Below are 23,758 nucleotides of genomic sequence, written 5' to 3' on the forward strand. Positions count from 1 at the left end.
GCAGCCATCTGAAAAAAAGAGTGGAAATGGCTTTTGTAGGGAGCAAAGGAAACCCTCTCAACAGTTATATAAGAGAAAAGGCCCTGAGCCTCTCTGTGTCTCACTCTCTCTAACACACACAGACACAAATACATACAACACACACATAGGCACGGAGCCGCGCACACACCTATGCAGCTACACACCCACACACACACACACCTGACAGGGAGAAACCCATTCTTTGGAAGAAACAGTCTAGAGAGGATCTGACACACCCACCTGCTCGGATTCAGTCAGCAGTACTACTGTTTATCACAGCCCACCACATCCTCCAAAACAGTATTAGCTGGTGGCTGCAGCAAGTCACTGTGGATACAAGCCTTTAACTTGGCAGAAGAACAGCATTGAACCAACACTGATGAAGGATTCTAGGTTGCCAGTGGCTCAGAATGTGGATTTCACATACATACAGTTATTTTGAGGAGGATCTATTCCCATGACAGGGCTCTGAAATAAAGCTTGGGGTGAAACAAATGCTACGCATTCACAGTCTGTTTGACAGAGATATTACTAGCCTATGCTATTCATTCCTTGGCAAATAATGAAATTGTCAATGCAATGACTCATGCATCCCTGGCAGATGAATCCTGAATACATCAGAAGAGCATGTGAAGTGTGTGTATGTGTGTGAGAGCGAGAGAGAGAGACAGAGAGAGAGAGAGTGAGAGATGTGAGGAGAGTGTGTCAGTGAGGTCTAGCTCTAGGAGGTGGTCTTCAACTGCATACAGTATCTGTGCATGGTGTGATTAAATTAACATATGAGCACATGTATATGAAAGGGTGTGTGTGTGCGTATACTCAACCGTACAAATCTATGTTGTCCTTTCTCCTCACTACCCAACTATCCACCGCCTGCTGACTCATCTATCCATAATAAATGGCGTTGCATAATGTGATTAGGACCGCTGGACTCAGGTTGGCCCAAACTGAATCACACAAGAGGTGTGGTGAAACTCCTTTATTCTGCATGAAGCCCCCAGCAAAACAGCCCCCTTTCTGACAAGTTGACAGCAGAGCTCCAGGGCAGGCACAGCACCATTAACACTGGAAGCTGTCCTCTCTTCTGCGTGGGAATTAACAAAGACTGCTATTGCTACCATTAGTGGTGGAGGAGAGGAGAGGAGAGGAGAGGAGAGGAGAGGAGAGGAGAGGAGAGGAGAGGAGAGGAGAGGAGAGGAGAGGAGAAGACAGAAGAAGAGGAGAGAGGAGAGAGGAGAAAGAGGATGATGACTGGGGGAGAAATCCATTGAAATGAAAGGGAGAAGAGAGGCGTCAGCATTAGTAGTTAATCCACTGCAGTGAGAATGCTCTATCTCTGCCTGCGGCCTCTAGGCTCCAGCAGTCATCCTAACAGGAAGACTGTAACATACACGGCACTGTATCACAACAGATCCAATCCTAACATGAGATCCAAACCAAATAAACAATGCATGACTTACCAGAAATAGGAAAACCACACACAATATTCATGCTGAAGAATCATCCGTCCATGTGACTGCAATACAGCTGTGATACCATGTTATGTCATACTGTGCATACGTACATGCTACCTCCATGCTCACAAGATGCAGTTATAAATCCCATCAGTTGAGCCTGCTACAATTGAACTTCCCTCACCATTCAAACACACACAACACATTCACAACGTTATCTGTCCACGTTTCAAATTAAAAAGTACCCCCCCCCCTCCCCCAAGGGAGGGCCATGACACAAAAGCGCACATACAATGGGAGCATCTCCCTTCCCCTCTCTGTTTCTCTCCCACCCCTTTTTCTCTCTCTCACCCACACACAGTCTCTATTTAGCTCACACTTAAAAAGGCTGCCTAAAGATAGAAGCAAGAAGATGAACAGGAGCCAGCGAGTGTCATGGCAACAATGTGCAGCGGCTCACAAACACTATTTAGACCAGGAAGAAAAAGTTATAATCAAAACGCTAGCTCCATCCCCAGCCAAACTATGCTCCATGCAGCCGTTGTGATGGAGATTCAACCCCAAAAGAGTTAGCTGCCTAACAGCTCCTACACTTTTAAGAGTGTCCTGGTTAGCGACTGATTAAGCTTAATTGCAGTAGAATCACCTCATCAAAGCCACAATTTCTAAATTTCAAGACTTGTGAGGATTGAAAGCCTTGTGCTCATAAATCAACAGTCGAGTCAACAGCAACTCTGTCATTAAAATTGCCTATTTACATCAGTTTCAAATGTTGTGATTAATTGAGTCAATTCATATTGAGTGCTTGTAAGTAATTAGAATTTGAATCTGCTACAGAAAACCCAACCTCTGCCCAAATACCTTTACTTCATTATTCAGCACGCTAATTCTTAAAATATACTGAATTCATAAATGTTTTAGCTGAAATAGCATGACAAAATGTTACTCATGTTGCTCTGCAGCAGTGAGTGATGTCAAAATGAGCCAGTCAAAAAAAACAACAACAGCATGACACAGTGGATGCACCTCCGCATTTGGGCTTCAGCACAGGCAGAATTAAGTGTACTCAAATAGTCATGTAGACAGTGTTGAGCACTATGCATCTCAATTCTGTGGGTATAGTTGTTGGACACAGCCCCAGAAACGTTCACTGCCCCGTCAGGATGTTTCAGAGAATTCTGTATCTCCTTCCAGTAGAATCCCCCCAGGGCCACTTGCACATCAAAGCACTGATTCTGAAATGCCTGGGTCGACTTCCCGAGTATTACTACTGCAACGCACTCTCAAGCTGATTTTGAACAGACAATGACATGCTTCACTTTTCCAGATATACCAGCACACCAGGTATATGAAAATGGTTTGGTGTCATTCCCCTTTCTATAGTAAAAAGCAATACATTTGTCTACATCCACAACGTCTGAAATGTTGGGTTCCCAATTCAGAATGAGGAATGGCCTGGGAAGACTGGATGACATTAATCCACAAAGCCACCATCTTCATGCACTAGTTCCACTGTTATCTGATAACAAGTTGACTGTTACCTTATCAGCGCCACAATACCAGCTTCACAGTTTGTTAAGAGGTTATTTATGAAAGTCATGGCTCCTATTCAATTAAAAATTCTATTATCTCATGGCTAGTTGTCTATCCGTCAAGCAAACAAACCCAATGTGGGCATGTATGTGTGTGTGTGCAGTATATAGGCACTTTAACATACAGTATAAATCAGGATAAGGGCCATGAAAGCCTGACAGAGAGCGGAGAGTAGCTGTGACCAGATCAATCTGTGTTTATGTGTGTGTGTGTGTGTGTATGGGGGAAGGGGGCGGCTCTGTGTATGTCTGTGTGTGTTTGACTCACTATGTTAACCTGCAGTGGTTCGGAGCCGGGTCTCAACAGCCTCCTCCTGCAGCTACCAGAATCTCCAGACCGCAGACGCACCGACGATGACGACTGACCCATGTCTGTGAGAGAGACAGATGCAGACAGACAGAAAGACCGTCAGGCAGACAGATGAACGAACCGACAGAGAAGACGTACAACACATCACACATACTGGTCACATTTTGGGAAAATTAAATTTGTTCCGTGTCAGTGGAGGGGCCAAGTACAAGTCAATGATTGCAAAACGAAGCACTGCTGAGGCATGCAACTAAGGAATATTGCAAACTACTTATTAATGCAAAATATGTAAAAAAGATACGTAACGGTACCTGTTTTGGGCAGCAGCAACGCCAAGGCGGTGAGAGTGCTGGGAGGCAGAGGAAGGGAGCGGCACCGCTGGAGAGACGCCCGGAGCGGGGGCTCTAACGGTGACACACCCAGGGGACGAGAGAGGGCCTGGAGGGTACTGAGCGGTTAGGACATACCCCCCACAGCATATCACACTGTATGACCTCCTACCATGCCATACACAATTACTTCAATGCACACACACACACACACACACACACACACACAGGCACATGCACACGCACATGCACGCACAAGGTTGAATGCACACGCTCTCCTGCCCTTCACATGAAAAAGCATTTCTTCCTTACTGCCTTGTCCCCTTTTTTGCAGTGAATTAAAGTATTTCACATCCAGCGAGTCTATTCTGGTACATTGGTCGGTGTGCATGCCCTGCAGCAAACCATGAGAGACTATACATCATGCCAACCAGGCGGTCTCTCAGGTTAAAATGAACTGACTCTGAGTTAGGGCAACGAGAGGTAGAGCTTATGGGAGCGATGAGGCAGAAAATTGGCCAGAAAGAAAGAGATTGAGTGAGAGAGAGAGAGAGAGAGAGAATGGGAGAGAGATGAGCTGAGGGAAAAGCAGCATCCAGAAATACAGGCCTCTATAAATGGGCCAGAGCATGCATGCATTGTTGTAGCTAGCAGTGAGTGTATAAATACTGGGTTAGTACTGGGCTCCCCTTCAAAGTATGTAGTGTGTGTTTGATTCATTATGGGCTTGTTGGCAAGGCTATATTTATCTGTGAGTTGGCAGAGACTACTGGTCAGAGAATCTGCTCTCCTACTTTTATTCTTTCAACACCAGGATGAGATATATTTATGTGTATATATATATTTACTTTGTATAACTGTGTGCACACGTATATGTTTGTGTGATTGTCTGTTCATGCGTGCATGCCTGTGTGTGATTTGACATCTTACTCTGTGGTGCGGCTCCGTGGACTGTGTCTCCCTAGTAACACTGGTCTCTATGACAGAGCACGGCCTGGAGCGAGCAGCCGTCCGCCTCTGCCCCGGAGAGAGTTGCATGATGGGAGCAGGCCTGCATCTTCGCCGGCATAGCGAGCCCCCCTCAGTATAGTGGTTGTAGAGGTCTCGCTCTGGGATGGGCCTCCACAGGTCCAGTACGGCTGAGGCAGGGCGAGGACGAGGACGAGGCCGCGGGGGCTTGTGAGGTACAGGGGTCTTTCCTGAGCTACAGCGGGACGGGCCTGGGCTGGACTGTCCTACACTGCAGCCTGCCAGACCCTCGGCAATCTGCTCACACAGCTGTGGTGGGCAGAGATACTCAGTAGCCTGGCCCATATTTATAAGGGCAACAATACATCTGATATGTCGAAGGGGGAAAATAATGTCCTCTCCATAGATCCACCAAAATATACCTCATACTTCTTCCTTTAAAAATGTTCTGCCAGCCATGAACTTTACAATGCATTCTAATGCATCAGTAACAAGCCACAACTGCCCCCATAATGGCAGTTAATTTGTAGAGATGAAAAAAAAAATACAGGAGACAGGTGGATTTACAATGTAAACAGTTGGTGATTAGGGAGGAGGATTTTGTGGTGCCGTCATTTCTCCTAAATTGCTCTATGACTGTATATTAACACCCTCTCCCAAACACCCTTTCCCACAGCTCTTGCCCTTGCATAATAAACCCCTATAAAAGTGTGCTGACTATTGAGATGTCATATCTCATTTTGTTATTGGGAGATAGAAGGGGCTAACGTGTCCTGACTCGTTGGTGTGAGACTAGAGGGGAGATGACTAATGCCTCCACTGGAGTGAGAAGGGAGGGGTGCCGTCATGAAGCGCAGACGTCACAAAGCTCTAGGGCTACCGCAGTCACACATGGCCTGCTCTATGGGAAACAGGGTTTCCTGGCATGCTACAGGGGGCTGGCAGGAAAGGACAAACTCGTCTGGTATGATGTCCACCATTGTGATCATAGTGACTCTATTTCCTCTTCTCTCCAACAGATGGGGCAAAAGGACAACTGTACAGTACATCCCCTCACATCATGAGGCAAAGTGTGATATTTGGCATAGTATATGGCATAATTCAGTCTAGTTATTTGTTGATGATTTTAGGAAGCAGAAGAATGACCATGGTTAAAACTGTTAAACATAAATTAGGATATTTTGACCATATGCTGTAGTTACATGAGGCATGGCATTGGCGATGTGAATGATGTGAACAAAGGCTGCAATGGAATGTGGTTAAGGCATAAACCAGTGACATATGCGGAAATGCTGTTCTCTTTGAATAACACGCTATAGCAACACAATTTACTGAATTCATAAATATGTAATTTTTTATCAAATTCAGTGGCAAATAATTAACACAGCCCATTCAAATTCACATACCTTGAATATTTCCTCTGTGGAGTTTGATGCTGGTACGCTATTGGTTATGCTCTCTTTGTCTCCTGGCTGTGATTGGATGTTTGCTTCCTGTGTCTGATGCGAGTCAGGTGGAGCGTCTCTGGAATCCTGCTCATTTCCTGAGTGCCCTTCTACCTTTTCCTCTGGACAGAGACAGTGTATTGGATCTCTTTCAGCTTGTTTTTCTGTCTCTGTCTTCAGACCTGGTTGGGTTACATGGTTCTCTACTATGGCTGTGGACCTGTGGTTAGTCTGACTGTCTATATGTTTGTCTGTACCCTCTGAACTCAAACATTGAAAGCCATTGACACTGGGCGATCCTGGGCATGCCCTAAAGGCCTTAAGGACCACCTTAGGTGAACGTCCACCAGTCACAGGAGTTGGTGCCTCGCTGTCTAAGCTACTGGAGTGTGAGGATTTAGGGGTCACTGGTGACGATGGGGTAGGTTGAGGTTTTGGATGTCCTTTGCTGTGGAGAGTGAGGGACACACTGTGAACTCTGTCCATAGCCTGATGTGGTGCTTGCGGGGAACCTAGCGGAGTCCTCTCTCCCTCTGGAGGGGAGAAGGAGCGTGACGATGTCCGCCATTTTCTGGCGGTCTCCGCGACGCTGTTGAAGAACTTGAACAGACCACCAAAGTGTCCCTTGGTGTCTGAGTGTTTGGGGGGCGCTGGCTGGAAGTCTCTGACAGACTCAAAGTCTACAGAGCCATAGTCAGAGTCCATGGTCTTGTCCAGAGTGTGAAGCTCAGACTCAAAGCTCCTCTCTGAGTAGACAGGATTGGCCTTCCCCAGAATAGAGATCCTCCTCAGGTAGCTCCACACATCTGGCCCCTTGTGTCTCCTCCCTCCCCCCAGGTGGGTCCTGGGGCTGCCCTTAACACCAGGCTCTTCACAGCCTGCAGCTGAGTTGTTACAGCCGGTTGAGTTGCTGTGGCCTCTTTTAGTGTAGCAAACTCTCTCTGATGGTTTACAGCCATTCTGGGTCACAGCCTCTCCCACCGGGGCGGGCTGGTGGCTGTCCGTGGGAGCTGAGAGGTCAATGTCTTCGAACGAGCAGTCAAACTCAGCCGTGTAGCCGGCGTAGGAGTGCCTCTTGCCACGGTGTCTGAGTGTGCCCCTGCTGGACTGCAGAGGAGAGCCAAAGTCACGGCAGAAAGACTCCTCATCCACCAAGGAGCTGCTGAACTTGGCTGTGGACAATTTCCCTGTCTTCCCTCTAAACACAGAGGGGGATTTAAGCTTCTTGAAGGAGCGAACCTTGTCAGCAAAGGAGAGTTTGGGGATGGAAGCCTCCCCGGGGAGGATCATGGAGTGGGGCCGCCGCTCCAGCTCTGAAGCTGCTCTCTTTCGGGTCAATATCTTCCAGATGCCCCCTGTGGCACGGGGCCTCCGGTTAACCTCCACCCTGTCCTTGACAGGGGTCACAGGCGGGGCAGCCTGTGTCTCTCCCTGCCCCTCTGCAGGCCCAGGCCTAGTCTCCTGGATATACACACTGCTAGTCTCATTCTCCACATCCAGGGAAACATTAAACACTCGGTTGACAAACCCATTAGGGTTGTTGCTCTCAGGGGCGGGGTTGTCTGTCTGTTCCATCCTCTCTCATTCTACAGTGTCAGCTATCAGCTCCAACGGCCATCATGTCTATCTCACACACACACACCTGCGGGAACAAAGCCACATTATTATTTAGTCTTGACATTAAACTGACATTAAACTCATTGTCTTATTATGGCTGAACTTGCTCAGAATGTCTGTCCTTGGTACCGTATATTTGAATTTCATTACAGTAAATATTTTCAGTGGTGGACAGCCATTATATATCTATGCAGGCAGTCAGACAATGGGGAATAATGGATATTTATCACAACTCATTTAGGATGTAGTGTAGGCTTCTCCAACACAGAGAAAGCATTAGAGGTCTTGCTTTGTGCAGTGATGCTGGTACGAGGGTCCTTTTACCATGAATCAGCAGTCACAAACAACCACCACACCCCTCCCCCCATATTTAGTCCATATTATCCAAAGTAATTATTGAGACACAGTCCCCCGTCCACCATTTAAACCAGGAGCCTGTGTTGTCATGGAAACACTCACTACAGAGATGTCTGGTTATTTCAGGCCTGCTCCGACTGTGACATCATCATGCTTCGGATAAGCTTCTTCTGAGGAAGATGCTACACAAGTGTTAGGTCTACTAACTGCATGTTAATTAAACCCATTTCATAATGATACCCTTTAATGTATGGAAGTATGGTATTTAATTTGGGCCTCCAACAATCATATTTCTTTGTTATTATATGAGGATCATCACTAAAGATGTGTTTCAAGATAGCTCAGCTTTCTGTTAGAATATTACAATTTAAGTTTCTCTGTCTGTTATTTTCTTTAGGGTAAATACTGAATAACTTCAAGGATAAGGACATCTCAAATCATATAGCCTATGTATTTTAAGTCTCATATGATTTTGAATCTTGTTGAGAATGTCTTCTTGTACTACAAAGAATTCAGTTAGCCTATGAATATGAATTTCTTCAGGCTATATGTTTTAATAACTGCAGTATAAGCTACTAAAAAACCCCACAAAAATCGTAACAACTCTTTTATTGGAAGTTGTTTGAACTTTAGTATTTCACACTGTCAACAAGCTTATCTGTTCCCATCTAATAGAGCCGGTTCAACGCACAGGACATTAACGTTATGCACGTTGCAGCTTACTGACAGATGGATTCGTATGCTTCTTTATTTGTTAAATATGCCGTTAATAAAAATTTACATCAATACAGCTGGGAGCCTGATTCAATTTCATGATATTAATTTATGAAGGTGGTACGTAAGTTTCTTCAAACTGAATACCGGTCGCTAACATTTTCAAGCAGCCTATTCACTCATTTCACAAACTGGGGATAGCCTACCAAGTTTTAGGCTGCCCGCCTTAAATTCATTTTCTAACTATTTAACAATACGTAGCTGTGAAAACTGTCCACTTACCCCCAGAAATCCGCCCTTTTAAAAGGGCATCGTCGTTACAGTAGAAAAACGCCGCCTTTTACACTGGCTAAACTTTTTTATATCCATGAGTAAGGCTGAAGTTATGTTGCGGAGAGCGACTCCTTTGTAGATCACATGTGTTTGGTTTTGCCTCTAAACTTCGTCAGCTATCATCAAACTGAGAGAAACTCCCCAAGTTAGCGACAGACCGGTGAACTCTTGCCCTGTAAGCTCGAGCAGACGCCGACACTCAGATTTGTGATAAAAGCTCTCACGCAGACAGAGCAACCACACACACACACACACACACACACACACACACACACACACACTCACACACACACTTGGACGCGCGCGCGCGCGCACACACTTGAAGGGACTCGTGTCTATGATATTCAATAGCGAGTTTATAGTATACTTTATGGCATTTTTGATCTCCTATTTTATCGCTATAATATTCCTATAATAACTATTCCTCTAGGGGCACTTGCTGTGGTTTTACTGTGATATTTGTGTAGCATCATTCAATACATTACAGCTATCATTTCTATAGCTGTTTTTTTTTTTTTTTAAATCAAGACACACAAAATATACCTCCATGCTTCTTTTATCAAAAAATGTGTCTGGCCTGTTTGTTGGATGGATTTAAGGTGGCACTTATCATTTCCAAAGGAACATGTCAGTGAAAACAAGTGATTGACTGAACTCTGGTCTCACTTGCTGAACCTCCTCTGGGATTTGTGTTGAATGTGAAAATCCTTCTATTGAAAAGACACAATGGGGAGAGGGAGCACAGGGGGGGAAACTGAAGGAATTCACAAAAACTAAACAGCTCCAGAGTTCCATAGCTGTGAAAGAGGAGATGGTGGAGAAGGGGCCTAAATTTAAACATTTCCTCTTTGTCCTGTTTTGGGCCCATTGTCATCGCATGGCGTTCTCCCTTCTGCACAGGAAGGAGTGGATCTGACATCAACGCTCTCAGGCTGACAATGCCAGGAAGTCTGTCTGACTGTATGTAAATATCTCTGTGTGTCCATGCTTCCCTTGCTGCCCGCGGAGCCGCTCTCTGCTCCCTGCTTCTCTCCCCGGAGCGGCCCGGGGTACTTCAGGGTGTAGTGGTAGTAGTAGTAACACGGTGATTTACATGCTACACTTCCCCCATAACTCATCCCCAACTGTCACCGCGAATTACACTAACCTCATCTTCAGACGACCTCTCCTCTAATGGAGCATCTTTAATACAAGGGCAGGAACGTGGCCTCATGCGCAGTCTTGGGATTATGCTGTTTCTTATTATAGCTGTATGGCAGCTTTTTTGTAGTGTCATTTATTCTCATGGTTTTTATGTCGACTGAGTCTCTGTTTCTCTCTGTTTCCCTTCCATTCCCTCCCTTCTTCCCTCCTCCCCTTCTTACGCTCACTCACTTCCTCAGGACCCAGGCAGTCTTCCTGCTGTCCCCTCCCGTCACAAAAGACATCCTGGCCAAAACAGGCCAAATGGCTCAGCTCAGATCGGCAGGCCCGTGCAGACATAACACTGACCTGCTATCGGTCAAGCTTTAGAAAATACGTTCATTCAGACAGTTTTTCTGAGTGTGTAACAGAGAGAGCAGTGGAGAGGGCGAGAGAGAGAGGGAGATGAGGGGTTAGAGAGATTAGCTGTATGTGAGAGAGAGAGAGAGAGAGAGAGAGAGAGAGAGAGGGAGAGAGAGAGAGAGAGATTAAGTCTGTCTACCAACTAGACCTGTGCTTAAAATGACAGCTTTCTCATATAATGTTGGGCAAGTCGTGTACATTTAGTTTACTGGGCCGCCTATTTACCCCTAAGTGTTGAACACTGTGAATACTGCTCTTTGAAATGATGTCATCGGCTTCTCGTTTTTCAGAACAATCGACTTCTTCCTCCTCTTCCTGTGACACGGTCCCCACTGGTGGGCTTGGTGGAGATTACTGGAGACAAACACTCTCCGAGTTTAGGCCCAGCTGTAATTATTTCACCAGTCTTTGTCAAAGCCGCTGAGTGAAAACAGAGGCTGCCGTGAAAAAGCCAGCCAGACTGGGAGGGAGAGGGGGCAGATATGTTGTGATATCAAATGAATGGCTTACTAAAGCCTGGGAACTGGATCCAGCTTGTATAGCTCGTATGAGAACAGCTGGGAGTTCAGTTGGACTCGGTATTCAGTGTTTATAAGGTGTTTGTGGACATTGTGGCTGAAATATAGTCTAGTGCTGTGCGTTTCTGCATGCCCATAGATGGGTAGGCTTGCTGTGGAGGGGTTGGAGGAAGATACTGAATAAATGCTGTGAGTGTGCGTACATGTATTGTTCCTCGCCACTAATACATACACTTAAGTACACATATACGTACTGTGACACACTCTCACACGCACCTATTCTTGCCCACTCGGGGTATGAAATATGTCCAGGTAATAGTTGCCTCCAGTGGTAGAGGAGAGTTAGATAAAATTACACTGACATTCCTGACATTCCCTCTGCGCTGATCTGCATTCTTTCCTGGCCTGGCTGCTCATGGCACCATCACTGCAACACACACACACACACACACACACACACACACACACACACACACACACTCATCCCATCAGCTCATAGACACTTTAAGGTTAACTGCAATCAGTTTGGGACAATATGAAGTTTGAGCTGAATTGCACAGTTTTGTACAATCTCTCACTCTCTCTCTCTCTCTCTCTCTCTCTCTCTCGCTCTCTCTCTCTCTCACACACACACACACACAATATGTACCAACTCACAAAGCAAACATATGAATAGGTGGGATGTTTAAAGGGGAAGCTATGAATGTTGTTCATGATGGGAAGAGAGGACAGGCTGGTCTCACTGAACTACTTATCTGCCAGCCATCTGAGAGAGAGAGGGAGGGAGGGAGTGAGAGAGAGAGAGGGAGCGAAAAAGAGGGAGAATGTGCATGGGGGACTTTTAGCCATTATCAGGATGAATCTGAAAACAGGAAGGCGGGTTCCAATAAACAAGAGGAGCGGAAGACAACCAGAGTTCTACTTCCTGCTTCAGAGCAAGGGAGGAAACAGCAGATTTTTTAGGAATTCAAATCAGAATCAACCCTCCGGAAAGAAGAACATCTCCAGTATGATATATAATATGCTACTTACGTGTTATGAAAAGAACGCAGCATTTGTAGTCAATTTTTTTAGCTGTCACTTTTGTAAATTGTTTATTTTTAGCTTTGCGTTGGTGTGTGTGTGTCTCTCTGTGTGTGCATGCGCTGCCGAGTCTGACACACTCGTGAAGTGTGATCAGTGTGTGTTTTAGAGGAGCAGGCAGATGTTTATCCCAGCGCTGCATTGTAGTTATCTGTGTGAGTGTTTATCTGGCTCTGTATCTAGCTCGACAGGCCTTGGGCTGAGCTGGACTTGGCCGTGTTTGTGGGTCAGCAGCAGCGAGAGAAAGGCAGCCTGGCACACAAAAACATCATTTCCGCTCATCTGTGTGCTTCCGCATCTTCGGAGTGCAAAGTTTCTGACAGGGAAAACCCAGGGAAAAGAGAGGTGGAGGGAAGGATTGGAGTCAGCAGTGGAGGGATATTTGACAGAGAAGAACAAAAGGAGGTAAATTATCCCAGATCAATGGTTCAACATTTTTGCGAGTTGAGTATCCTGTGAGGTGTGGAGGCCGCAAGCAAGATAGTACACAATTAGTAGTGTGATCAACGGCTAAACTGACTTTCCTCTCACTGATAACTCATTGAGAAAGCTGTCTGTTTTATCTCCCTGATGAATGTTGACCTCTGACCACATCATCGTCTCTGGTCAGTATCCTCTGTGCTGGTTTAGCGGTGAAAATCAGGCTCTGGGCAGCTGCCTTTATTAGTGCAGGGGGAGCAATGGCCGAGTTATTAGGCCTATCTATTAAACACATAGTTAGGACACGCTGCTTCCCTTCGTCCTTCTCTCTCTCTGTCCTCCCTACAGCTCCTCTATATATGCCCCAGTTAGAGGAGGGGGGATATGCTTGGTGAGTGTCGCTCTTCCCGTTCCTTCCCTGCCCTTCCTCAGTCTTATCAGAGAGAGAGAGTTGGGGGAGGTAGGCAGTGATTCTGTAAGTTTCTGCTTCAATACTGTGTCTTCCTTCAACGTAGGCTTCACAAGTTAAGCAAGTTTAGCGAGTAATCAAACCACCAAGCCATTTAATTTGAGGGCCAGCCACAGTGGAGTTAGATTTGGGGAGCGCTAATTATCAAAGACAGAAGGCACTGTAGGCATCCAACAAGTTCACACTAATCCCAGTAATATGATGATGCTGACGGGGCCATCGCACCCGTGTGTCCTGTGTGGAAATGAACTCTGAAACTTCGACACAGGCTTCTGTGATTGGATTTGGCTTCCCAGTCCCCAGTTTCTTGACTTGAAATTGATTTTCTCCCAAACTTCTTCCATAGCAGATACAGATGATACAAACTTGCACATGTACGAGAAGCACATGTAGCTCACACATGTACAGATACAGCCTATGGACAATCAGGCAGACTAGCCATCTGACAGGGACAGGCATACTCCCTCATCCCCAACACAAAACAGACACACACACACACACACACACACACACACACACACACACACACACACACACACACATGCACACACTCATGCACGCACACACGCATGCACGCACACAGATGCACAGAGACCCTCTGTATTTCCTCTGCTATGGTGATGTAACTGCATTTACTCCAGGTTATTGGATTTGCCATTCTAAACACATAAGTACTTTTGGGTGAGGAGAGACATCTACAGGAACCAGAAGAAACTTCTCTCTTCAAGCATTTACTAAGAGAATGTGAATGTGTATTTATTTCTGTATATTATTGATGACTCTCTCGTACACAGAGGAATTACTAAAGAAATAGCACATCCGACTGAAATATGCTCTCTATCTAAATACTCTGTTTTTGTGTATGAAACCACACATGTAATGTATTTTACACACCTGGCTGCAGTTAAGGGACTTTGCCACATGATGGCACTCTGACTCTTTTACAGGACAAAGTACTTGCCAAAGGAATAGTGGATTACAAAACAATCCTTTATTATTAAAGATCAGATACAGCATATATTTGAGAATATTTTCTGTTTCAGTAGTCATAATAGCACACAGGCAAATCCCAGTCTGAGGCAAATCATTTTTGATAGAGTGAAACTGGTGAAATGGATCTAAAATGATTAAATGAAGTTGACCAGATTTTCTATGAGGATTTTAATTAACTACTACAATTCTGTCTTTTAGTTCACTGTGATTGGATTCTTACAGAGGAAATTGGGCCCAAACCTGGTTAAGCTGTTATGACTGTCTCTCTATACCGGTCTGCACCCAAATATAAGTCCAGTATACCCCAAGGCTTAAGCTTCAATCTCAGCTTTCTATAATGAAGGTGTGGTTACATGTGCAATAATTCCATACAGCCAGCCATTTGTTACCCGGAACCCTCTCGACTAGATTCAGCCTTTAGTTGTGTGTCAATCAATGGATCATGGCCAGACCGCTGAAGCTGTGACCACAGATACATTTTTGAGAAAATGTGCCTTGGGCCAAAAAGTAATTTGGTGTGAAAGTAAAGAATTAGACCTAGGAGATGTGGCTAGCATTAAAGTTAGATGTGATTAAAGCTTCAGAGGCATCGATTGGATCTCCGTTACAAGGTACCAAGCCGCAGGTTGTTCTGCAGAATAGAGGAATCACTCCATTCAATTTCATGATTTTCCACTGTAACACTATGAAATGATTTCATTTGCCTTACACATTTGCAAAGAGGCTCAGTCAAAAAAGCATGATCTCACACTTTTGCCGGCCAACTCCATATAGTTTGAGGATGCCTAATTGAAACAAGTTAGGTAATGGCTTGGTTTAAATTAAAAGCTACAAGTCAAGTGGAACTTTCTCATTTATTATTCAGTGGAGCAAAGCGTCCTTGCTTAAAGCCTTTGAGAGGCAAGATAAGAGGCTTTTTAATCTGTATATGGGAGACATATGTCTGTTCCAGCTCTCAGATTCAGATCAGTCAAGCAGAGGTCAAATCAGTGGAGACAATGGTCATGTGTGTATGTGTGTGTGTGTTAATTTGTTTATGGCTATTATTTGGGTGCACATGCATTTACTAGTGTGTGTGGTTATAGTGAGTAGAGAGTATGTGAGTGAGAGGATTCCTAGTTATTAGGAGAAAACTGTTGTAGAGGTTAGAGCCAACCCTCCAAGCTGAAGCCACTTTCACTTTCATGTTAGCAGCTGTCTGAGCCCAAAATGGCCAATTATCATCATTTCTCTGCTGGTGGTGGAGGTAATGTTAGTGGGAGAGAGAGAGAGAGAGACAGAGAGAGAGAGAGAGAGAGAGAGAGAGAGAGAGAGAAGGGGAGAGAGAGAGAGAGGGCGAGAGGCTGAGGGAACCAACAACAGATGAGGTAGAGGCAGCAGAGATAAGCCAGGAAATAAAACCCTATTTCCACAGCATGGAAATCAGACAACATCCACCATGACGGAAGGTGAATCCATCATCTGCAAAGGAAATAGATTCAATTAGATGGGTCCTGCTGGTGTGTGAATATACACAGAGATTGTTTTTATGGTAATAATGATTGTAATTGCAATGTCTCTGAGTACTTTCACATTGATTATGCAGTGTAAATAAGCAGAGAAACACACTGACAATGTGTATGTATGTGTGCCTGTAAAGAGTGCGAGAGAGAGAGTGTGTGTGTGTGTGCGTGTGTGTGTATGTATGTGTGAGAGAGTGTGTGATCGTGTGGTATCCCTGCATATTTGAGTCTGTGAGCATGCGTGTGTTGGTGTTATTGAGAGTGCGATGGAGGCAGAGTTCTCCCCTGGGACTCTTCCACTGATCTGCCTCTCAGTGTCTCAGTCTGATCTTTGCCAGAAGGTAAATGCTCTTAGAGCTTGAAAGATTGCACGCATATTATTTCTTTTGGGAAATATATGATATTCACTTAGCAACAGCCTGGTGTTTTTATCCATGCATTTTTTTTTTTTTTGCTTTATCACCGTCTAAAAGCAAATCTATCCACATCACGCAAGATGAAAGCTTAAAAACGTAAATTTTGTTGTTTTAAATGGGCGTCTCTCTCTCTGCCGTCTTTTCAACTCTTGCAGCTTCATTCACTCGAAGGGGCTCCTTGGTGCTTTGAAAGAGATCAACCAGGCCATTTCGAATTTCCAAGAGATTACAAACACAAATGGCTTCAACCACAGGTGAGATCCAAATGAAAGAGATGACATTTCTCAGTTAGGTTAGATGAAAGATTGCCATGGCATCTTTTCACACAGGATTGATAATATAACACAAAGTATAGGTGTGGGTGGCTTTGATTGCAACTGGCCTGTTGAGTCTGTTTTGTGACCTTTCATCCGACTGGCTACAGCTTACCAACAGATTGACATCAATACCAGACTCTCTCTCGTCTGATGGAGAAACAGAAATACACTATTTTGGTGAGAGAGTATGATGGGGGAGTTAAAGTGAACAGTGGGGTAGAGTTTTTGATGCAAGAGGTGAACAAACACCTGCAAAGGAGAATGATGATGCTGAGACATCAAGAGATAGAAAAGGGGTGGCAATGCAGACCTGAATGAAAATTCATTTGAAGCAGTTGGAGGCTGGTTACTCAAAAAGTTGAAAGATGCTGCCTATCCTCCACGGACCAGTGTCGAGTCTTGGCCCCTGTAAATGATGATTTTCCTTGCCAGGCAGTTGCCAGGCACAGAACTTGCAAGATAAACTAAATCAAGCGCTCCTCATGCTGAGTTTATTTTTCATTTGATCATTCCAAATACAGTTTTGCCCAGTCTGTGATGACAATGAGGGTTGCATGTCTCACTGCCTCCATCTGTCCAGCTAGAGCATGTCTAGGAACACAACAGCACCAGAGCACCAGAACTGTTAATCTGCCTTATTTACTTCTCCCAATATGGCCGCTTTGTCACACACATCGTTTGTCCTCCAGGATAAATATTTCCCCAGCGTCAGTGCACACTAAATGTTGATTTATCCTCAGCCTGTTAAACTGGCCAATCTGCATATGGTGTGTCTGTATTTTATCGGGCTGCATCCACTGTGACAATATCTACTGTAATTATCGTCTACGTGTGACAGCAGAGCTGGAGTCCATTCATTGGTCTGCAGAGACCTGAGTGTGTATGTGGGTTGTCATTTTGTGCTGTGTATTGAAGATGTCTCATCTGACAAAGGGCTGATTTAATAGGAGACCAGCTTAATGTTGTCTGATTTCATTGTAATGAACTAGATCTCAACTCATTTTTACTCTCCTCAGAGAGAGAGAGAGAGAGAGAAAAAGAAGGGGGGAGTTAAAGGGACAGAGAGGGAGAGAGAATAAGAAAGAGATGAAGATCTGATTGGTTGGATAGCTATTTATGTTGCTGAAACAAAGAGAATTTGGAACAGGCCATTTAACTTAATGCTCTCTCTTCTTTGCTAACGGTCTGAAGATAATTAGTATTACTAATCAAAACACTTGTGTCTCCTCTCCCCTGGTGTGTCATCTCCCCCAAGGGCCATTGTAAACTGTCTATTGCTATGAAGGGCAGTCAGTTGTTCCTTTTATCTTTTCATTGGATATACATGAGCACAATCTAATGTATTTCCCATTTGCACTGTCTATAGTTGTTGTCTTAATGTCTCAGTTCATTGTTTTTTTTGTGTTTTTGTGTTTGTCACCAGACATCACATACATTCATATCACTACTTGCAACCATATTTTCCTGTTGTGGATTGTTGAATTCAAATATGTCAACTAATCTTAACTCTTCCTTTGAGGGCCCTCAAAGGAAATAGAACCAAACAGCTAGCATTAGCAGCAATGCCATTCATTATCGTACACTGTACTAGTTGTCAATAAACTGGCACATTCATTCATTCATTCATTCACTCATCCATTCATTCCTTCATTCATTCATTGTACCTGCTTATTCCTATTCAGGTTCACGGCGTGGTGGAGCCTATCCCACCATTCATTGGGCAGAATGCAGGGAAACAGCCTAGACAGGTTGCCACAAGGCTACCACAGGCAGACAGACAAACACACTCACACTCCCATTCATCAATATGGGTAATTCAGTGTCCCCACCTGACTTGAAAGGCTTTGGAATGTGGGATAAACTGGAACACCCCGAGGAATCCCATACAAACACAGGGAGAACATGCAAACTCCACAAGGGCCAGTGCTAGGAATCAAACCAGGGCCTTCTTGCTGAGGCGACAGTGTTAACCACTGAGTCAGTGATGAAAAGGACATCAAAAAGGAGACATAAAACAGATGAAAGCATAGGTATAAAAAGTTGACTTGCAGACAACTTTTTGAGCAAAGTCAATTTTATTCAAAAGTGCATTTAGTGAACAACTCCTCCATCTTGAGAAAAAAAGCGGTTACATCTCCCATGTACATCTACCTCATGGACAAACTACTTATGTAACACAGGTGCAGCTGAATTATAGTCCCAAACATGAGGAATTATGCTACTGCAAAGGTATATACAGTGTAACAAAACAGTCTTGTTGTGGGTCCTCAACCTCACCTTGTTGACAACATCTGACAGTTGCTCTAGGACCATGCAGGGCCTTGCCAATGACTGGACAACTTGGGGCACAGTCCTCACTTCCCTCTGGGGTAGTAGGGTCCCCTGGCGGCCCTGGCAATGGGGGTCGTAGGCCCTTTTCTGATGCCCACTGGCATCTGTTCGGTCGGCCTGGCGAAGCCTCTCTTTCAGGCGTTGCAGGTACTCAATCCCTGGGACTCCAGGGTCTTCTGATTCTGGGGATAGACTAAAGGCCAAGTCCATGGGTGTCCGCATCTGTCTGCCAAACATCACTGAGGCAGGGGTGCACCCACTGGACTCTTGGACTGGTAGGCCCACAGGATCAGCAGGTAACCCTCTGGGGGACCCACTATATGGTCCTTGAACTTGGTCTCAAGCTGAAGGCGGTGGCATTTCCTTCAGCTGAGGTGGAGCCCAGCCTGGCGGACTGCAATGAAGACTTCTCGAAGGTTGGACAGGGAACGCTGGGGCATGGACCAACACATCATCCAAGTAGGTGACACACTTGCTCTGAGGAATCTTGCCAAGCACATGTTCCATTGGACTCTTAACAGTGGCAGGCGCATTACAGAGGCCTACAAAGACCAACAGAGACTTGTAGTCTGGACAGAACAGTGAGGCACTGTCCTTCTTCAATAACAGGTACAGCCTCTACAGTTTCCAGGGATCAGTAGTGAGCAGTCAGCTGCTTCTGGAGAAATCTTGAAATGAGAAAAAAACAAAAGTTATATAGAAATGACATGAGAAATGACTTGGAATAAGAAAATCAAAAGTTATACACATATTTATTAATGTTACTTAATCTCTACATTTGGGGATGATTTCAGAAAGTGGCATTGAGTACTTTTCAATAAAAATATCAAAAAGATATCCTGGCATTTCACACAGGCACGCACGCAGAATGTGCGCGCGCGCACACACACACACACACACACACACACACACACACACACACACACCTACACACACACACACACACACACACACACACACTCATGTCAACAGCAATTTCATAATCCACTATCTTTGATAGGCAAGCAAAACTAGTGGAACGCTAACATTGGATTTTCCACTGATCATCATTTTTCTGCTATTACAGTATTATTTGTATCTCTTTGACAGCTGCATTACATTTAAGATTTGTTTCAAACATATTCACTCATTAAAGGCTGAGTTGCCTAAAAGTGACTATCACATAGTCACTTTTTTGGCTACAATAACCAGTTTTTACTGCTTATACTACAGTAAATGGCGTGGAGCCATATTAGGAGCAGCCAGCAATCAACTTAAATCAACAATAGCACTTTTTGATGGTACTGATAATAATTTGACCTCATATTAGAGAAATGTCGGGTGCTCAGGTGGAGCAGCAGAAACATCAGAGGTGGAAAGAGTACTGACAAATCCTACTCAAGTACAAGTATTGTTACTTAAGTGAAAATTAGTTAAGTGAGTTAGTTAAGTTAAGTAAAATTACTAGTCCAGGAAATTACTCAAGTAAGAGTAAAAAAGTAGCCTATTTAAAAGTACTCAAGTAAAAGTACATTTGCGTTACTTTAAAAATGTTTTATATTTTAATTATTTACCCTAATAATTACATTTCACACATCCAGCACATGTTACCAGCAGTGTCAAAAGAAACTGAGATTTGTGAAAAAATGAATGAATGTTACGATGGGGATCATTACAATAATTTGGCCATAATTTGGTCTTGAGCGCGATTTAATTTCATTGGCCACTGCACTAACGAGCCACCAGTTCGGGCGCCCTAAATGCGGAAGTGATTCTGGACTTGTTAGCGAGCAGTCCCAATGCTACCATGCTGTTTTCATAGTGCGGTGTGCAAAACAAAAATCTGAATTTACTCAGTAACGGAATGGACTTAAAGTAGCAAAGTAGAATATCTGTTATTTAAATTACTCGAGTAAGAGTAAAAGTATAGCATTATAAAAATACTTTAAAAAGTACAAATCCTCAAAAAAACTACTCAAGTACAGTAACAAGAGTACTTGTACTTTGTTACTTTACACCTCTGAGAAACATGCTAGTCCACAGTTCTGTTGGGGGTTCTGAGGGAGATAGCGTGAACCTCCACGCTGTCAGGAGAAAAGAAGCAGCTGGCGATTCCATGTGTATCGGGGGAGACTCAGAGGTACTCCCCCCGGCCGACACGGGTGTCACACAATGACATGAACCATGTTGTAGCCTACATAGGCAATTGGCAATGACGATATTGAAGATATTGAGATATTGAAAAAACAGGGAAAAAGGCAGCTATGGTTGCGTTTAAGCCAAGTTTAACCAAATAATTAATTTTAACATTACTTGGAAATGCCATAGATTATTATTCTTATTACCTCACTTGAAAAAAAAACGTTTTAAAAATATTTTGAAATGAGTCACTCTTTGCAGCAACATTCATCACTGATCACCCAAAATGCGGTTGAGGACCAAGCCTGGATCAAAACAGAACAAGAGAGTGAGAGTGTCTGGGACTAAGATCCCTGGAGAGAAAGCAACCTGGAGGGGTTCCAGACACTACTGCTGTCTTGTTTGGTCTCTCTATTCATGGAGCTTCTCTTGAAGACCCCAGTCTGCCAGATCAAACTATAGCCAGTGCCTGATGATAGAAAATAATATCTAAAAAAATTATGAATAGCAAGAATGCACTTGAAAGTTTTTGTGAGCTGTTTATCGCAACATGCCGATAGGTGACAACTGAGATTCAGATTCAGATGTTAACACAGGGCAGTCTTACTCCTGGAGATATTTCTTTATTTATCTGTGACACACTTTGTACTGTGCAGGAACTCTACCAGGAGAGGGTTCATATGCTTCACAAAGTATGAAAGAATAGCCTTTTCAACATGTGCTTTGGGTGAGGAACTGGGCCGACTCGTGAGGTGAAATGCACGTAGGACAATTTTGATAATGCCTATCATTATTCTTTATTTAGCTAGTTCCATACACTGAACAGTACAATGCCTAGCAGGGTGCCCCCTGCAGCTAGTTTGATTGTGTGCTGCATCCACTCTGCGTGTGTATGTAGGCTATATGTCAGCTGCACACGTGTAGGTGTTTGTGTGAGCTGTTGATCGCAACATGACGATAGGTGACAACTGAGAAAGCAGCATGTGTGTATTTGAAATGCAAGATTTTTTTTTTGCTAATTTGAAATCTCATACATATTCAGATGTTAACACAGGGCAGTCTTACTCCTGGAGATATTTCTTTATTGATCTGTGACACACTTTGTTCTGTGCAGGAACTCTACCAGGAGAGGGTTCATATGCTTCACAAGGTATGAAAGAATAGCCTTTTCAACATGAGCTTTGGGTGACAGACGAACTGGGCCAACTTGTGAGGTGAAATGCATGTTGGAAATAGCACAAAAACAGGAAATGCTGCTGAGTGTGCAATTTTGATAATTTTGATAATGCCTATTATTATTCGGTAACACTTTATAATAACCATCATTAATAAATGGTAAATTGATAGTTAATAGTTATTTTACTGTTAACAAACAATGAAATTATCATTAATAATGTTTACTAATTATTAGTAATGCTATAATTTATGTTATTTTATCATTAGTTTGTGTAATAAAAAATCATTTGTTTATAAATTATATATTGTATCATAGCTGATAAGAGACGGTAAAAAGGGTAAAAAGCTATGATACAATATATAATTTATAAACAAATTATTTTATATTACACAAACGAATGATAAAATAACATAAATTATAGCATTACTAATAATTAGTAAACATTATTAATGATAATTTCATTGTTTGTTAACAGTAAAATAACTATTAACTAAAGTTTAATTAACTATCAATTTACCATTTATTAATGATGGTTATTATAAAGTGTTACCCATTATTCTTTATTTAGCTAGTTCCATACACTGAACAGTACAATGCCTAGCAAGGAAGGATAGGGTGCCCCCCGCAGCTAGTTTGATTGTGTGCTGCATCCACTCTGTGTGTGTGTATGTATATGTCAGCTACACAGGTGTAGGTGTTTGTATGTGCATGTGTGCCTACGTGCATGTGGGTGCACGCATACATGCATGTGTATGTGTCCCTCTGAGACAGAGGATTAACTGTAGATAGAGTTCTCAGAGCAGAACCGATCTCTCAGAGAGACAGGGGTCTCTGGGCTCTTAGTTCTGAGCTCTGTTTCTCCTCCCCGGCGTTTCCCTCCCACTCCTCTCAGCACCATGCATGAATACAGTGGGGCCTTGGGAAGAAACCCGAAAACATAGTCTCTGTGGTCTCCATTTAAAATCAGTCCAAATCCTCCTCTTCTGCAAGTAGAGAGAGAGAGTGAGTGAACGAGACAAAGAAACTCTCTCAAGAGACTTTGTGCATAACAGGCCTTGTTGGGTATGTGAAGGATGAACAGAGAAAGTGTATAGACTGTCCCTGTCATATCTGAGGCCAAAAAACAACTCTGAATACCCATGGTGTTTGTGTTTTCCATCACACAATGTCCGTGGGAGAATGAAGGCTCAGTTTTTTTGTGCGCAGAGCAAAGTTGCAGAGACAAGCAGACATTACCTTGCAAAGTCAAGACCCAACATTTGCGATGTGTATTGACGTATTGATTTTTCTTGGCAGGTATTGGCAGAAGGAGTAAGGAGGGTGGGGCCATGTGTGCGGGTCCACAGGAGCTTGGTGAGATCCAGGCAGCATTATGCACACCAGGAGAATGAGGCTTAGCATATATTGAGTGTTTATGCTGCAGAATAGAAAGTGTGGAGCACCTTTGCTTAAACTCACTGACTGTTAAGTTGGGCTTAACTAAAAATCCCTCTTACGCAAACACAAAGTGAACTAGGGGTTTTATGCCTAAAACCTGCTTCATGTGAGCATTTCTGTAGAATACATTATGTTTTTTGTATTGACGGGTATCTAGTCCTTAAATTAGAATATACCACTGCATGTGTATAAGAGAGACCAAGACAGAAAGAGAGAGAGACAAATACAGAGCAAGAGAGAGAGAGAGAGAGAGAGAGAGAGACAGAGAGAGAGCATGGCTCATGGCCGATA

At 43.8% G+C, this 23,758-nt stretch overlaps 1 protein-coding gene across 3 annotated transcripts in view; it reads right to left on the reverse strand.

Moving 5' to 3' along the window:
* LOC139658252 (rho guanine nucleotide exchange factor 9) overlaps nt 1-9,306 on the reverse strand; it is a 43,508-nt gene extending 34,202 nt beyond the window's left edge. For all 3 annotated transcript variants that reach the window (XM_071536333.1, XM_071536332.1, XM_071536334.1), the window contains exons 1-5: nt 9,091-9,306; nt 6,082-7,762; nt 4,637-4,984; nt 3,689-3,815; nt 3,336-3,439 (exon numbers count right to left, since the gene is read on the reverse strand). In XM_071536333.1, the coding sequence (XP_071392434.1) occupies nt 3,336-3,439; nt 3,689-3,815; nt 4,637-4,984; nt 6,082-7,695 (2,193 nt within the window). In that variant the 5' untranslated portion in view covers nt 7,696-7,762; nt 9,091-9,306. The remainder of the gene's footprint in view (nt 1-3,335; nt 3,440-3,688; nt 3,816-4,636; nt 4,985-6,081; nt 7,763-9,090) is intronic.
* Nucleotides 9,307-23,758: the final 14,452 nt, after the last annotated feature.

This window comes from Centroberyx affinis, unplaced genomic scaffold (genome assembly GCF_046629955.1).
Source record: "Centroberyx affinis isolate AG114_WGS23_722 - 3 ecotype Tasmania unplaced genomic scaffold, CSIRO-AGI_Caff_v1 ptg002858l_1, whole genome shotgun sequence".
Taxonomy (NCBI): domain Eukaryota; kingdom Metazoa; phylum Chordata; class Actinopteri; order Beryciformes; family Berycidae; genus Centroberyx; species Centroberyx affinis.